The sequence below is a fragment of the Lampetra planeri genome, chromosome 42 (genome assembly GCF_965212315.1).
Source record: "Lampetra planeri chromosome 42, kcLamPlan1.2.h2, whole genome shotgun sequence".
In the NCBI taxonomy this organism is placed as follows: domain Eukaryota; kingdom Metazoa; phylum Chordata; class Hyperoartia; order Petromyzontiformes; family Petromyzontidae; genus Lampetra; species Lampetra planeri.
In genome coordinates this window covers 4303911-4318514 of record NC_136148.1, presented here as the reverse complement: position 1 = coordinate 4318514, position 14604 = coordinate 4303911, and the positions used below count along the sequence as shown (strand labels likewise).

Sequence of the window (14604 nt, the reverse complement as noted above, 5' to 3'; positions counted from 1 at the left end):
CTATCGATAGACACGGGTAAGGATCGACGTTACAAATCACATTTGCCAATGCGGTCGTATCCAGCACAAACCTGCTTCAGGATATTATTTTTGAAGGAAGGTTTACGATGTTAAGGGGGAGGAAACGAGGTTGTTCCAAAACGCTGGTGGTGCTCCAACGGCCGAAGGCTTTGTCACCTATTCCAGATCCTCTTCTCGGCCTAGTTAAACGGCAATTAGGTGGACACCGTTGGCTCCTTGGGTTTATGACGTCGAGGCTCATGAATTAGCTTTAACACATTCCTGCGGAGGGAGCTGTTAGGAACGTTGGGTTGCTCGGTCAATGGCCAGGGTCAACGGCGGCGTGGTGTATTCCGCAAATATGGCCGACGTGAGTAGGTTAAACGTTGAGTTTTATAAGGGCACCACGGGGTGACCAGCCCCTCGCCACCCAGCCCCTCCCCACCCAGCCCCACCCCTTCTACCCCGCACCCAGCCCCACCCTCCCCACCCAGCCCCTCCCTGCACGATGAACGGACACAATAATCCCCTGTGGGCTGGTGGAACCAGTGGGTTCCTACCAGTAGCAAAACGCATATTTGCCAAGAGAGACATGAGGGATGGAGAGGGCCCCAATGTGGATTTCTCCTTGCGTCCAGTGACGTGCGATTGGATTTTAAGCAGCGGTCACAATCCACGATAGAGGGTTTTTTTGGGGTTAGATCGCGTAAATGTAAATGTGTCGCTAAACCCGCCACCACCCGACACAGCCGATTAGCAAGGTTCGTCACGTAAACAAAACTTGCCAATTCGTTACTAGTGTAGTGGGTTCACTTGAGAGACACACAAATCCAGGAGGGAACACGTTTATTCTACGACCACAACGGGATAACTACATAACTAGTAACCACCACGGGGTAACTATGTAAGTCATACTAGTACAGCACAGCGGTGTGTTGGAGAGTACATATTTCATATTTATATTGCATTATATTTGAACGATATAACCAGAAAAAAAAAACCTCTTATTGATAATATTGGTCGCGAAAGCCTACGTGTTAAACAGAGGTCACGATGGTGGGTCCTGTGTGGTACATCGAGTGCCAATCGAAGAACGCGATAACAAACTAAACGAAAACGAATCGGCAGTGGATTTGCACAATGCCAGCTTGCAGATGAATAAAAAGGTCTGACACAAAGTGATTTAGATGACGACTTTGCCGGGAATGTTAACAATGTACATCCGAGGAATACAACCGCACGGTGAGAATAGATGTTGTGCGTGAGCAGCAGGAGTCGGGGAGTGGAAAAATTCGAAACACGAAGGCCATTACCTTTGTGTGACATAAACACAGAGTCCAATCCTTATGTAACATGCAATCTTTTGCGAGAATTGGCTCCGCTGTGATTTTCCACGCGTTAATGAAAAGCTTTAGCCTGCAACCAAACTGCCCGGAATCCGCCCCATCATGTCACATCTCGACAGCTAAGCCGGTTTTAGCCTGGATAGTCATTGCATGGGCACGACCACTGTGATGCAAGCCAGGTTGTCATGGGCGGCTAGGGGACTGTGTTGTGCGTGGTAGCCAGCAGAGAGCAGTGCAGCAAAGCCCACTGTTGTACTGTGCCGCTATGCTCCTATGTCTTATGTTGTCTGCCTTGGCCCGCATGCACTGACTGGTGTGGTGAGGTACGGTCATATAACACCACCACGACCCGCACGGCATTGGGAGGCCCTCATCCAGCAGTGGATTGACAAACAGGTCTGTGCATTAACAATCACCATAATTATTATCCACCATCGTCGCCAGCATCATCATCATGATGATCGTCATCATCCCGCTGAAATGGATAAGATGAGTACCGCTTCGTCGACAAGTCAACAACGACCGCTTGCATGACGCAAAGTATCCCACGTCCACAGCAACGTGGAATTCTCGCCATTTATTTTCTCACGGCCAACCCAACACGGAACACCCCGTGCCGTGCTTGGGGTGGTGGGGGGAGACACGCCGACGTTTGGCCTGTTCAAAGAAAAGATTGCGATAAACACGGTTGCGTGGGTCGTCGTGCTTTCGAGTTTATTTCGCTGAACTCGAGGGGATGGGTATAGGGTGCTATTTCGCAAGAGAGACCTGGATTTGCCAGGGTGGCCTGCTTGCGCCTGCGTTGCCCCGTGTACGCGCGTGGTGTTTTGTTTTTGTTGGCACGATGTCCGACGTTTCAGGGCACGTGGGTTAGCAGGTGGGTGGGTTTCCTCCGGGTTCACTGGCTCCCTTCCATCGCTAAAAAAGCATCCGATGTACGTGGTATCGAAGCTGCAAATGTACCTGCGAATTACTCAATTGGGAATTTCACATGTAGCATCACGGCAACGTCACGTGACCCCCCTAACCCACCCCATCCCCTACTACGAAAACCTGGCAGAGCCCTCCTTGAAACGAGTGTTGAGCCGGGAGGCTTTCCTGAGCGGACGTAAGAAACTGTGCCCCGGAGCGCCTTGAGGGAACTGATTTCGGCGAGCGCAGAAGCCTCCCCCGAGCGTGTGGGGTGACAGCGTCAAGCGACGCGCGGTACGGCCCGAAAATACGCGGCCGAGCAGACGGGGAAAATCAAGAAACCCGTGGGGGGTTACTTTTCGATCGTTCCCAAAAAAAGATAAAAAGCTCGTTAAAATCCGAGGGGGGGGGGGTCCCTATTTCCTTGCGGGCGTACGGGAAATCGTTGGTCCGCGTGGCGGCATTTAAACGCAAGCGGCAGCCCCCCCCCCCCGACCAAACTTGCTTCCGCTTAACCTATCACGGCCACTCATCTCTCACCTCCGTGTTCATTATTCCGCCGTTGCGCGTTTGCGCCGTCGCTTTGGCCATGACGAATGGCAAATCGTTGGCGAATCGACGCCGCATCACGGCGGCGTGCTCCGGCCTGACATCGAGCGAGCTTTTATTTTGTTTGCGTTAAAAAAAATAGTTTTGACAAAAAAAAACGTGTCGGTGCATCGCTCACACGCGTGCTTGCAAACCTAAAAAAAAAATGCTCACCATTAGTTTTAATTTATTTCTAATCTTCCAAGATGCTTCCGTGCGACGCATTCATCCCTTGACAGGCGCGCTCGCTGAAAATGTCATCTTCCGAGTGTTAATATTGACCGAGAAGCAGTGAAATAAACACACACACACGGAGACAGATAAAAAATGATACTCCCCACCCCTTCCCCCATATTGCCTAACACAGACTGTTGGGGCAAGCGCTGTGAGCGAGCGCTTTTGAAGGCCGGCACGGCACATGAAGGGTGGGTGGCCAACACCATGCCTTTGTGTCCCTAGTGGCGATGTTGACGACACATCGCACCAGGTACTCAGAGGCTGAGTCGACCTAGGGGAGGCCCAGGACCGATTCAGATTATCGTCACCGGTGTTGGCCGTGAACGGGAATCAAACCCGGGTCGCCAGGTTTAGTAGTGCAGCGTGCTAACCGCTACACTACCGCTACCCACAAAGAAAGACAAGTACAAAGATCCCCCGTATAGCCTTAATAGACTGTTGGGACAAGTGCTGTTAGCGAGCACCTTTGAAGGCCGGCACGGTACACGAGGGGGTGCGTGGCCAGCACTTCGCCCGACCGCCTTTGTCTCCCCAGTGGCGATGTTTACACATCGCACCAGGTACTCATTTGAGGCTGAGTCGAAGACAGACACACACACATACACATGCGCGCAAACAAACAGTGGTATGGGCTTTTGATTTGTTGTTGGTGTTGTGTCGGTGTGATGTAAGGACTGCGGAAGAAGCTTTTCTTTGTTATTTTTTACGGTTTATATTGGAAACGGCTGAACGATTTATTTTTTACATTTCATTGTGAAATCGCTCGGAGTGCAGAGAGAGAGAGTTGGGGTGCGGGACGTTGTTTATTGTGCTAATCAGACGCGGCCTTTTAAAAGCAATGCCAGCCAGTTCGAAGTGACTCGGGGCATCAGGAGTGCTGAGCTGGCACCGCTCACGTTCGAGGGGGGTTTGAATCGAGGCTCCATCCGTCCATCAACTGGGACGATCTCAGTCTTGGTCGTCACCACAGCCTTGCACGGAGAAACGTAGCCTTCGCGTAGAGACCACGTCAGAGGTCGCAAACGGGTTTTGATTCCTTACCCGTACCCGGCCGCACTAGGGTCGCAAATGGGTACCTGTACCCGGCCGGGTACGGGTAGCCGTTCCCTACCCGTACCCGTACCCTACCCGAAATGAGTGACAAACGGCTACTCGCCAGTGACTCACGGCCTACCCGTACCCGTACCCGGCCGCACCAGGGTCGCAAACGGCTACCTGTACCCGTACCCGGCTGGGTACGGGTAGCCGGGTATCAGGTACGGTACGGGTATCGGGTACCCGGTTGTGACCTCTGGACCACGTACGTTCATAGGGTGAGCCGGTGAGACTCGCATAGCCGCTTGTGATCGCCAACCTGCACGTAGACTCGCATGGAGACCCTGCGGACACAAGTAGGGAGACTCGTAAGCTTGCATGAAGACCATCAGACTCGCAACGGACAGAGTTGTTGAGTTCTCAAGTGTAGAGAAGGTTGATTGACAGCGAGAGCCCATTTGGGATAAAACTGGGAACGAGACAGAACAGTAGTGCCAGTTTGAGGGGGTGGATGCTGGCTGTTGAATTGACCATCGATTAACCAGCATGCGATTATCCGGCTGCTTGCAACATTATCAACATCATCATCCGGCGGTCCCGACCCAATCCGGCGAAACCGGCAAAACCCGCTCCAAAGGCTGCTACCAAGTCCCGTGATCGACACCCCGTGTGCTTGGCAAAAAAAAAGTAGCTTTGCTTGATTTCAGTGTTAAATATTATATACAGTACATTATACACTACATACAACGAAAACAATTACAGTATCGCACGTAATGTACATCACCCCATGCAGAGTCTTCGAGATTGGAGTGGTAAGTACGGTACAGTAAATACGGTAACTTTTTGCAGTAGGATATTTTTTAGTCTTTTTATTTATGGCAATTTAATCTAGTAAAGGAATTTAAAACACTAAGAAAACACAACAGCTAAAAAACAATATGCAAGAATGTGCAAAAATAAGCTCTTCTAAATAATAATGATGGAGTGATTATCCGGCGTTTTTGAAAATCCTGTGCCCCCCGAAGCCACTGGATAATCCATGATCTACTGTAGTAGTGTTGCATGTATTGTAGTATATAGTACAGTGTATAATAGTGTAGTGTATAGTGTAGTATGAATGTTGAAGTTCTTTCGCATCGTACGTAGCTAACCGTGCTAATCGAGGTTGAGGCTCCATGGGTACCTGAGTAGATGTCTCAAATTCCAAGCATGCACTGCTCTCTATGCCTCTTTAATCAGTTGCACTTATTGATTCTTGTTATCTTTACTCAAGTCTGGCAGTATAATCCTGCAAAGTGTTCAAACTAAAAGTAAGAGTTTTAACTTTTTTTGATGTTTCCAAAGCCTTGTTTCATTGTCCACAGCGCTGTTTAAATCGCATCATCAAACTATTGAGAAAAGTAAAGCGGAGCTTGGGCAGGACACGTCCCCCCGCACCGCCCGATTAGCACGGTTGGCTTACGCAAAGCAGCTCAACGTACAAACATCACGGGGAGAAGGGACGCTGGTCAAACATTTATCACGGAGTGGCAGCCCAAGGGACGGGACGCGGGCCCCGAGAGGACGTCTCACCGATGAGACGGAGCGACGAGATCACGTCATAACCGCGAGGGCCGCTGGGATGGAATGGCCCTCGATGTTTCGGTGCTCACCCAAGCGTGCGAGGGTCAAAGACCGAGGCTTGAGAATCGGGGCGGGCGGGCGGCCGAAAACTTCTGCCATCGACGAATACAAATTTTCGGAGCCCTAACCTTTGGAGCCGCGCTCGTTCGGCGTTAATGATCCGTGTCACATTTTTTTCTTCTTCCTCAAACTTTCTGTCGGTCCACCTGCCCCCTAGCTATTAATGATTGACAGTTTATACGACGGTGACTGGCTGCCTCTTGAGAGAGGGCTGAGATTTTTTTTCACTTCGCGTCATTTGCCCGTACCTTTGACTCGGAGTCATTTCCGCTCGGATGTTGATTGCTTGAAGAGCAATCACCCCCCTACCCCCCCTTGTCAATCCACTGCTGAATGAGGGCTCTCCCCTTACGCCATATCAGGATGTTGCTTTTCATTCTCAAGTTCGGCCTTGGCATTTTCTTCGTGAGCGCGAAAAACTCCCAACGGCAACTTCCCACGGGGGTTGACGACAGTGGGTTTTGGCGCCGCTCGATTTGCAAAAATAAAATAATTCGGATTGTCCAATCTTTTTATTTTCTAGGCATTTCTTCCCTTCAGATTTAAGCGGAAAAGCGGCGTCGCCGCCAGCAGTCTCATTGTCTCAAAACTTATGCGGGCGCCACCTGCAGCGAAATGCCCGGCTCATCTTCCTTCGCCACCCGAGGCATTGGTCTGTGTGTGTGAAGATCTGAGCGTAAATTGCGCCTAAGCTGGCACTTGACTGCAGTTAGCACACCTGTAGCTTTTTTTTAAAACAACAATAACAATAATATTCATAATCAACGTTTTTGGGTTTAGATCGCGTTATTTATAAATGTGTCGTAACCCTCCACCACCCGACACGGCCAATCAGTAAAAAAGTGTCACATTGACAAAAGACAATTAGTTCACTGCTTTAGCCCACCGGTGTGTTGAAGCGTGAAACCACAACATTTACAATTTGATAATTGACGTCTGTGAATGGGCCCCGTTTTATCCGTAGATGCCAATGCCCTCCCACCGTGTATGGAGGTTGGCGAATAAACAGAACCCTGCAGGGTACACGGCCGGAACTAGCCGGCGGGGGGGGGGGGGTAGCAGAGGAAAGGCCAGTTTAAAGAGGTGAGTTTTCAAGACGGGAATTAAATATAGCTGACGATTATTATTAATGTGTGATTTTCTTGGTTCTTTCGGTAAAGTCACGTAGAAGGGAAATAGTAATTATTTTATTATGTTTGTGTTGCAGTCGAAACGTCGTGAAAATTTTTTATTGTTTTATATATTTTTTTCAAAATTTGTTGCTGTGGATTTCACACCTGATGATGATTGCTTGTGTTGCAGACGAACCGTCGTGAGAATTTTTTATTGTTTTATATTTTTTTCAAAATTTGTTGCTGTGGATTTCACACCTGATGATGATTGCTTGTGTTGCAGTCGAAACGTCGTGAGAATTTTTTTTTGTTTTGTATTTTTATTATTTGATTATTTCCCTTCTACGTGACTTTACCGAAAGAACCAAGAAGATCAATCCCTGCAGTCACGAAAGTTTTAAATCGAAATTTAATGTGTCATTGTTTGCATTATGAGTGACACGGGTGGGAGCTTCTTTGGGTGATGGGGTGTGTGGGTGGGTTGGTGTGTGAGTGGGTTGGTGGGTGGGTGGGTTGGTGGGTGGGTTGGTGGGTGGGCGGGTGGGTTGGCGGGTGGGCGGGTTGGTGGGCGGGTGGGCGGGTGGGTTGGCGGGTGGGCGGGTGGGTTGGCGGGTGGGCGGGTGGGTTGGCGGGTGGGCGGGTGGGTTGGCGGGTGGGTGGGTTGGCGGGTGGGTGGGTTGGCGGGTGGGTGGGTTGGTGGGTGGGTTGGTGGGTGGGTTGGCGGGTGGGTTGGCGGGTGGGTGGGTTGGTGGGTGGGTTGGTGGGTGGGTGGGTGGGTGGAAGCAAGACCCTTTCAGATATCACTTGCCACTGATGTTAGACGTGGCTCGAAGTGGAACTCGAGGCGCTGGATTCGTAGCACTGCGCGCGAACCATTGCACCACCCCAGCCACCACCTCCGACCCGAGTTCGATACCAAGCCGGGGCTCACATCCGTGTGGCGTGATATCTCAACCAAGTGATTTAAATTTTCTCCTTTGTAACAGTCATAATAGTGAGAAGCACACACATGAATAACTTAGAGCTCTGTCAAATCACTGCTGCATGAAGACCTCTGTAAGCCGTGTCAGTCAAAGGGCTTTCTCTAGCTCAGGACTGGTCCAGATACAACTCACCACTGATGTAGGCGGTGGTCAAAAAATCGAGAACAGGTGGCCGGGATTTTAGCACTGCACACGAACCATCGCACCGCCGTTACCACCCCAGCCACCACCTCCGGACCCCAGTTCGATACCCGGGCAGGGCTAACATGCGTGTCGAGTGACATCCGAACTGCTCCTGGGTTACCGAACCCCGTTCGGCAAGATGCAGTGACTAGCCGTGGTGAAGTGTGGTCAAAGTACCGCTCTCCAAGCGGCACCGCACGTGCGCACGAAGCCTGCGCCCAGACATTGAATTTACAAAGAGGCTGTAAATGGTGATTGTTGTTGTTGTTGTATAGTCTCGGGTCTCACAAACATTTGTGGCTATAGTTTAAATGGAGATAAATGTGTGCAGCGTTTCTCGACAAAGGGAAGAGTTTGCAAGCTTTGCAAGTCTGTCCCGCCGCCTCGGCCAGTCATGCACGTACACACACTTTTTATTTTTTACACGTGACTATCGTTTTTATCTTGCTATTCTTTTGCCATAAGGAACCACTCGGTGCTTGGCACGGCGTGTGCGGCGCGAGCCTGAACTCGTGATGTTGGCTTCGGTCGAGCACTGCGCCACCGCTCCAATCTCATTGCTGGGCCGGTGTTGGTGGTGGTGGTGGTGGTGTTGTTGTTGTTGGTGGTGGTGGTGACTACACACGTGGCTGCCTGTAATCCAGAGCTGTTGAGGCAGCAGCAGCACCAGCGAGGGGGGTGGAGATCACCGCACACAGATGTTGACAAACTTTCTTCCTGCTGGCGTTGAACGGGTGGCATACCCTCGCTCGCCAGGAGAAAGCAGTACAGCAAAAGTGGACGCCCATCTGTTCCATCTGTATGGGGATAGAGTGTTGCCCCCTTGCATTTGTGTTGGGTTGTCATACGGGCGCTCCGGTTTCCTCCCCACATGTAAATACTCATTAAATGGCTGATAACACCTCCATGTGTATTTAGAGGTCTGCAGAGCTTGGAGGTGCCGCAGGGATGGAGCGCTGGCTTCCCGCGTGGCTGCGTTCCTGTGTGTGTTGTTCCTCCTCCTCGTGGCCTCAGTCGTCCTCTCTCCCTCTCGTTGTTATTCACTCAACTCGTGTCAGACTGGAGCACAAAGCCCTTGGTGTGTGTTTACAAAATAAGAGCCGTTTGCTTATAATCTTTTAATCTTGTGCTAAGAATACAGTGCCTTTCTTACTTATATTTGTGCCTTATGTTCTGTTAAGTTGATATTCTTCTTTATTTTATGCCGTGATGTTTTTTATTCGGAGCACATGTTGTGAACCTAGGGCTTCCTTGACAGAGATGATTTAAAAAAAATTTTTATTACGCTTGTGTACATTTTTTACATTGAGTCTCAAGACTCGTTTTGTTCAGGAGGGTCCTGCCAAATATTTTTCGGTGGGGGGGCGATGTTACTACGTATGTACGTTGAATTTCTTTGTATGTTGAACTTCTTTGTAAGTACGTTGAATTTCTTTGTATGTACGTTGAACTTATTTGGATGTATGTTGAACTTATTTGGATGTATGTTGAACTTCTTTGGATGTATGTTGAACTTCTTTGTTTGTACGCTGAATTTCTTTCGCACTGTACGTGGCCAACCGTGCTCATCGGACGTGCGGGGGAAAGAAATAAACTAAACACAAAAACCAGGTCTCGATAAATGAGTTTTCAATCCATTAACGCCAATTGACTAAGCATCAGGTCTTTTTTTCAGCACTGGAATGTGTTTGCCAATACTGGGTACATTTAAGGGTTTGTTAGCAATGGGAGGAAACTTGAGAAGCTGGAAGAAACCCATGCAGAACAGGGGGGAGAACATACAAACTCCAGAGATAATGGATACCCTAGTCGGGAATCGAACCTAGGCCTTCCTTGCCGTGAGACGCAAGTAACTGGTCATTGTGTCACTTGGAGGATGCCTGTGGCTAGTTAGATGTAATTTCTCTTTGTTGGCGTGATTATTTTTTAGTTGGCATTATAGCTTTTCAGTATCATTGCTATGATCAGCACCTCCGATTATTATGGTTGGCTACGTACGGCGCGAACGAAGTTCAACGTACGAACATACGAGTCGAAGTATTGCGCCACCCTGCCGCCCAAAGTCTAGGTCTCATTGAACTAAAGTGTGGGACTTTCTAACTTAGCACGTCAATGATTCACAAGCGAATCGATGAATTGTCAATTTTGGGGGTCGTGATTTGAATTGAGAATGTAAAATAAATCCGGCCAGTTTTTACCATTTCATATTGTTCCACTTTTAATTTCAGTATTTTTTTTTTTTACAATTTTGTGGTCCATATTGTTGGTTCTTTCGGTAAAGTCACGTAGAAGGGAAATAATAAGAAATGAATCCCTGCAGTCACGAAAGCTTTAAATCGCAAAAATGTTGTGGTCGCTTCGTTAGCCTAAGTAAGTGGAACCTTCGCATGTGCCAGCCTACGTTTATTTAATAGCATTTAAAGAACCATTAGTGGCTCACTTTGCATACTCTTTGCACACAATTATTACTCGCGAGTGGTGTAGTGGTGGGTGGTAGATAAAATAATGACACGCCTAATTAGCTTATACATTTTATCTTCTGCATACAATTTGCATAATCGTAACGAATGGATTCTCGCACGCGCAAATTGCGTGCCACGAATTAGAAACCTGAGCGATTTCAACTGATCAATCAATCTTTATGTTTTATACATATATGAAAACAAAAAGACCTTGAACACCATTCGTCAAGAACGCTGTGACCTTACAGAGAAGAAGTGAATAACAGCGGGGCGTTTTGAGCAACGGTCTTAGCAGAGACTGAGAGCGAGAGAGAGAGGCCAGCCCCGAGTAGATTGAGAATTGGTCAACCTCCCTGGCCTCTCCGTGCTGTGAACACTGGCGATTGGGTCAACCTCGCCGACCAGGATGCAAACTCGCAACTATCGCAATCGCGAGCCGCTCTCGCCCTTACCGCTGAGCCGGCCCGGCCACCAGGCTCACCCAGAGAGAGAGAGGCCCTCTTTGTGTGGATCCCCTTGGTCGTCTTCCGTCGTCACACTGGGTCAGAGGTCGCAAACGGGTTTTGATTCCTTACCCGTACCCGGCCGCACCAGGGTCGCAAACGGTTACCCGTACCCGACCGGGTACGGGTATCGGGTACCTGACTGCGACCTCTGGGATGAAGCCATGTTGCAGGCGCGGGTGGGTTGATTCTAGGAACTTGAATTGTGAGAAGAGACAAGACGTTGGGAAATGAGTGACAAACGGTTACTCACCAGTGACTCACGGCCTACCCGTACCCATACCCGGCCTCATCAGGGTCGCAAACGGGTACCCGTACCTGGCCGGGTACGGGTAACCGGGTATCGGGTAGGGTACGGGTATCGGGTACCCGGTTGCGACCTCTGCACTGGGTTCTACGCGCGTACTCGGACTCGCGAGCGCAAACGATCGACTTGGGGCGATGCCATCCGCCGGTTTGAAATCGCGTGGTCGTCGGCGCCGCTGCCCCTGCACCTCCGATTGGCGCGGTTGGCTGCGTACGGCGCGAAAGAAGTTCAACGTACACACCTGCATGCACCACTAGCTCAGCGTCCCTCTTAGTCTCTCGTCTGCCGTCCCTCTCCATCTGACTGTCATCCCCCCCCCCCCCCCGCCTTTGCGTAGTTCGAGGCGGAGTTCCGCCGCTTCTCGCTGGCGCGCTCGCGGCCCAGCTGCTACGACGAGTTCTACGAGCTGCTGCGCCTCGTGCACTGCGCGCCGAGCGCCGAGCTGCTGGTGGGCTACGCCGACGTGCACGGCGACCTGCTGCCCATCAACAACGACGACAACTACCTCAAGGCGCTGTCCACCGCCGCGCCGCTCCTCCGTGTCATCCTCCAGCGAAAAGGCGAGTCAGTGACGGCGTCGTGGGTGGTGGGGGGGGGGGAGGGGTGGTGGGGGGGGCAAGGGGGGGGAGGGGGGAGAGTCACGCGGCCCGACGGCAGCATCGTCATATCTTAAAGCTCTAAAATCACATCACATAGTGAAAAAATAATACGGTTTCATGAAAAAAGAATATGGTAGAGTGAAAAAAATAATATGGTATAGTAAAATAATGTGGCATAGTGAGAAAATTATATGGTCGAGTGAAAAAATAATATGGTATAGAGAAAAAATTATATGGTAAAGTGAATACGTAATATGGTAAAGTGAATACGTAATATGGTAAAGTAAATACATAATAGGGTATAGTGAAAAAATAATTTGGTAAAGTGAAGAAAAAATAATATGGTGAAGGGAAAAAAGAATACGGTAAAGTGAAAAAATAATACGGTACAGTGAAAATATGTTATGGTGAAGTGAAAAAATAATATTGCCCAACGATCCATCCATTCATCCGTTACTCATTCAGGCTCAAAACGCTGCTTGGCTTCTGAGATCTGGTGAGATCCGGTGCGTGCTGTACCGGTGATTTGGTCATCGGCCAGTGGCCGTGCTGAGTCACAAAATCCAGTCCGCGGGTCACCTTGGCGCCCCTACTAATCCCTTTCATGTCCAATCCCCGGCCACGATCGCAAAAACAAGAGTTTTGTTTGCAGCTAAAAAGGGACAACTCTTGCTCTCCCGTGTTTAATGGCGGCTTAGAAATGAATCACGCACGCGTGTTATTTCGGGGGCGAATGTTGCCGAAGCCGCTGTGAGACACGGTGTCTCTCTGTGTGTGTGTGTGGGTGTAGTTGGACACGACCTCCAAAGAGTACCCTGGCACGTTGTGTAAACATTAGCCACGAGGGAGATGATGACGACGGCTGTTGCTGGCCACCCCACCCCCGGCCTTCATAGGTGTTCGCAAACAGCACTTGCCCCTGCAGTCTGTTAAGGCTACATGGGGGGTCTTTGTTATTTTGTGGGTGTGAAGCTAACAGCACTTGCTCTAACAGCCTGTTAAAGGCTTATGTGGGGTATCTTTGTCTTTGTAAAGCAGTGTTGACTTTGGCGAGGTCCGATCCTGGACCCTCCCCTAGGTCAACTCAGCCTTAAATGGTAATTGGGGAGACAACGGTGGCCAGGGCTTGACAATGGCCACTCACCTCCTTTGTGTGCTGTGCTGGCCTTAATAGGTGCGAGCTAACAGCACTTGCCCCAAACAGCCTGTGGAAGGCAAATACGGGAGATCTTTATAAAACAGTGTGTCCGTGCGGGGTGCGATTGCAACAGCGGTTATCGCGCCGCGCTACGAACCCAAGAACCTCGGTTTGATTCCCGCTCACGGTCGAGAAACTGCGGCGAATATCTGAACCGGTCCTGGGCATCCGCCACGCCAACCGAGCCTTAAATTGAGCGCCTGGCGCGGAGCGTCGTCTTCATTCAAGAGACGCCGCACGGTCACGTGACGAACCCGCTCGCTTGCGCGATCCACCAACCGTGAGCTGCCGCTGCCGCCGCTCGACGTTAAGTTTTTTTGCGGCGACTCCGTCGTTGGCCTCGCCGCCGCGCGCCGCACAACGACCTCCTTTGTGTGCGCGGTCAAGTTGTCTCGGTGGCAGCACGCCGACGCTACGTTGTCATCTTTCGGAATTCAATAAACCTCGTTGCTGGGTGACGTGATGGGGCTCGTAATTGGCCCGTGTCCGGAGCCACTGAGCTTGGCACCGTCAATGCGGCTTTCGGTCACCACTCCCCCTCCCCCCCCCGCCGCCCCCGTTTTCCGCAATTAATCCCGAGAGGTTGGAGCGAGTCGATGAGAAAAAAAAATGCAGTTGCGTTAAAAAAATTAAAATAAACCGTAAAGTTGGAACGTGAACGGCGACGACGACACATACCTGCAACGCTCGCATCTCTCCCTTGATCTAGAAAATCTGGATACCGTTATTTCCGTTTTAATTATAGCCCCGACTTGGTTGAGATGCTGTAATATATAATAATAATAATTATTTCCGGGTCCCCCTTTTGTCAAATCGATTTTGGCTGCAGGGCCTCACGCGCACTCGCGTTGCCGCTTTAGAGGGGTACTTTGACCACACTTCACGACAGCGGGTCAGTGCATCTTTCCAAACGGGGTTTGGTAACCCAGGAGCAGTTCGGATGTCACTCGACACGCATGTTAGGCCTGGCCACGTATCGAACTGGGGTCTGGAGGTGGTGGCTGGGGTGGTAACGGTGGTGCGATGGTTCGTGTGCAGTGCTAAAATCCCGGCCACCTGTTCTCGATTTTTTGACCACCGCTAACATTAGTGGCGAGTTGTATCTGGACCAGTTCTGAGCTAGAAGAAAGCCCTTTGACTGACACGGCTTACAGAGGCCTTCATGCAGTAGTGCTTTTAAAGAGCTTTAAGTTATTAATGCGTGTGCTTATCATTCTTATTTTTACAAAGGAGAATGTAAATGATTTGTTGTTGTTAACATTATGCAAGTTTTTATTCACGGTATGTGTTACAAGCAAATAAAAAAAACACATGACAGAGAGGGGGTTTAACATTCCTCCTCGTTTCAATCTCACGAGCAAAGCGTTTACCCTCGGCTCGCTGGAACGGATAATCTGGCGCTGGTGATGCTGCCGAGAGAATAGTGATAAAATGTTTTGAGACGTTACAGACATCC

The 14604-nt window shown here is 50.0% G+C and overlaps 1 protein-coding gene across 1 annotated transcript in view; it reads left to right on the top strand.

Moving 5' to 3' along the window:
* Positions 1-14604, top strand: part of PARD6B (par-6 family cell polarity regulator beta) — a 55294-nt gene that overhangs the window by 18210 nt on the left and 22480 nt on the right. The window contains exon 2 of the mRNA XM_078613634.1: positions 11689-11911. Coding sequence (XP_078469760.1) covers positions 11689-11911 — 223 coding nt within the window. The remainder of the gene's footprint in view (positions 1-11688; positions 11912-14604) is intronic.